At 61.3% G+C, this 1,037-nt stretch overlaps 1 protein-coding gene across 1 annotated transcript in view; it reads right to left on the reverse strand.

Annotated features, from left to right (window-relative positions):
- Positions 1 to 326: 326 nt before the first annotated feature.
- Positions 327 to 1,037, reverse strand: part of LOC138637037 (inhibin beta A chain-like) — a 21,076-nt gene continuing 20,365 nt past the window's right edge. Inside the window, exon 2 of the mRNA XM_069725469.1 lies at positions 327 to 1,037. This exon is cut by the window's right edge and continues 177 nt beyond it. Within this exon, the coding sequence (XP_069581570.1) occupies positions 394 to 1,037 (644 nt within the window). The 3' untranslated portion in view covers positions 327 to 393.

The raw sequence follows: 1,037 nt of genomic DNA on the forward strand, positions 1-1,037 counted from the left end.
GAGATTTTTTAGTTCGTAGTTTTTCAGGCACCTCGTCTCTCGGCGGTCGGACCGGTCGAGTGGCGCCGAAACGTCTCAGCCACATAAATAAGCCTCGCTCCCTCCGTTTGTAACAAAAATATATTAGATATTCTTTTTTTCTATCTGTTTTCTTTTCTTTTTTTTCTGAAAGTGCCGTCGAGACTCTCTGAGTTCTGCTGGACGAGTCCGGAGCCGAGAGCGACCCGGAGCGCCGGATGGATGGACGGAGGCCGAAGATTAAAGCGACACGATGATCGTAAAGTCGCCGGCTCGGCTTCCTCTCCTCCCTCCATCACCCCCCCCTCCTCTGAGTTCAGAACCTCCTCCTCTCCGGTCCTCCACAGTCCGGTTTGTTCGGTCCGGTTGTGGTGTTTACGAGCAGCCGCACTCCTCCACGATCATGTTCTGGATGTCCTTCTTGATGATCTTCTGCTCCTCGTTGTAGTAGAGCATGGACATGGCCCGTAGCCGGGTGGGCACGCAGCACGAGCGCAGGTTCTGGAAGGGGCTGTAGCCCCTCATGCGGTAGTGGCTGATGACGGTGGAGTGGAAGGACAGCGTGGAGCCGGTGATGCTCGCCACGTGGGAGGGGCACTCGCCCTCGCAGTAGTTGGCGTGGTAACCGGGCGGCGCTATTATCCAGTCGTTCCAGCCGATGTCCTTGAAGTTGACGTAGAACTGTCGTTTGCAGCAGACCCGGACCTTCCCGTCGCACTCCAGCCCGCGCTTCCTGCGCCGCCGCGAGTCGCTGCCGTCGCCCTGCCGGACCACCGCCATGAGGAAGGGCCGATGGGACTGCTCTCGCTGGTTGCCGCGCTGCGTCGTCTCCGAGCCGCCCGACACCAGGACGAGCGTGGCGCCGGTGTCGGCGCAGAGGGGGCAGGACGCCCGGAGGCTCAGCGTCACGCTCTCCGTGCTCTCCAGCAGCGCCTGCACCGCCGCCGACACCGGGAACGTGTGCCAGCCGCTGCGCCGAGTGTCCACCGTCTTCTCCGCCAGGAAGACGTCGTCCTGCG

This window comes from Brachyistius frenatus, unplaced genomic scaffold (assembly GCF_029030835.1).
Source record: "Brachyistius frenatus isolate BFR_SWC_R1_liver_20210118 unplaced genomic scaffold, ASM2903083v1 Contig_425, whole genome shotgun sequence".
Classification (NCBI taxonomy): Eukaryota; Metazoa; Chordata; class Actinopteri; family Embiotocidae; genus Brachyistius; species Brachyistius frenatus.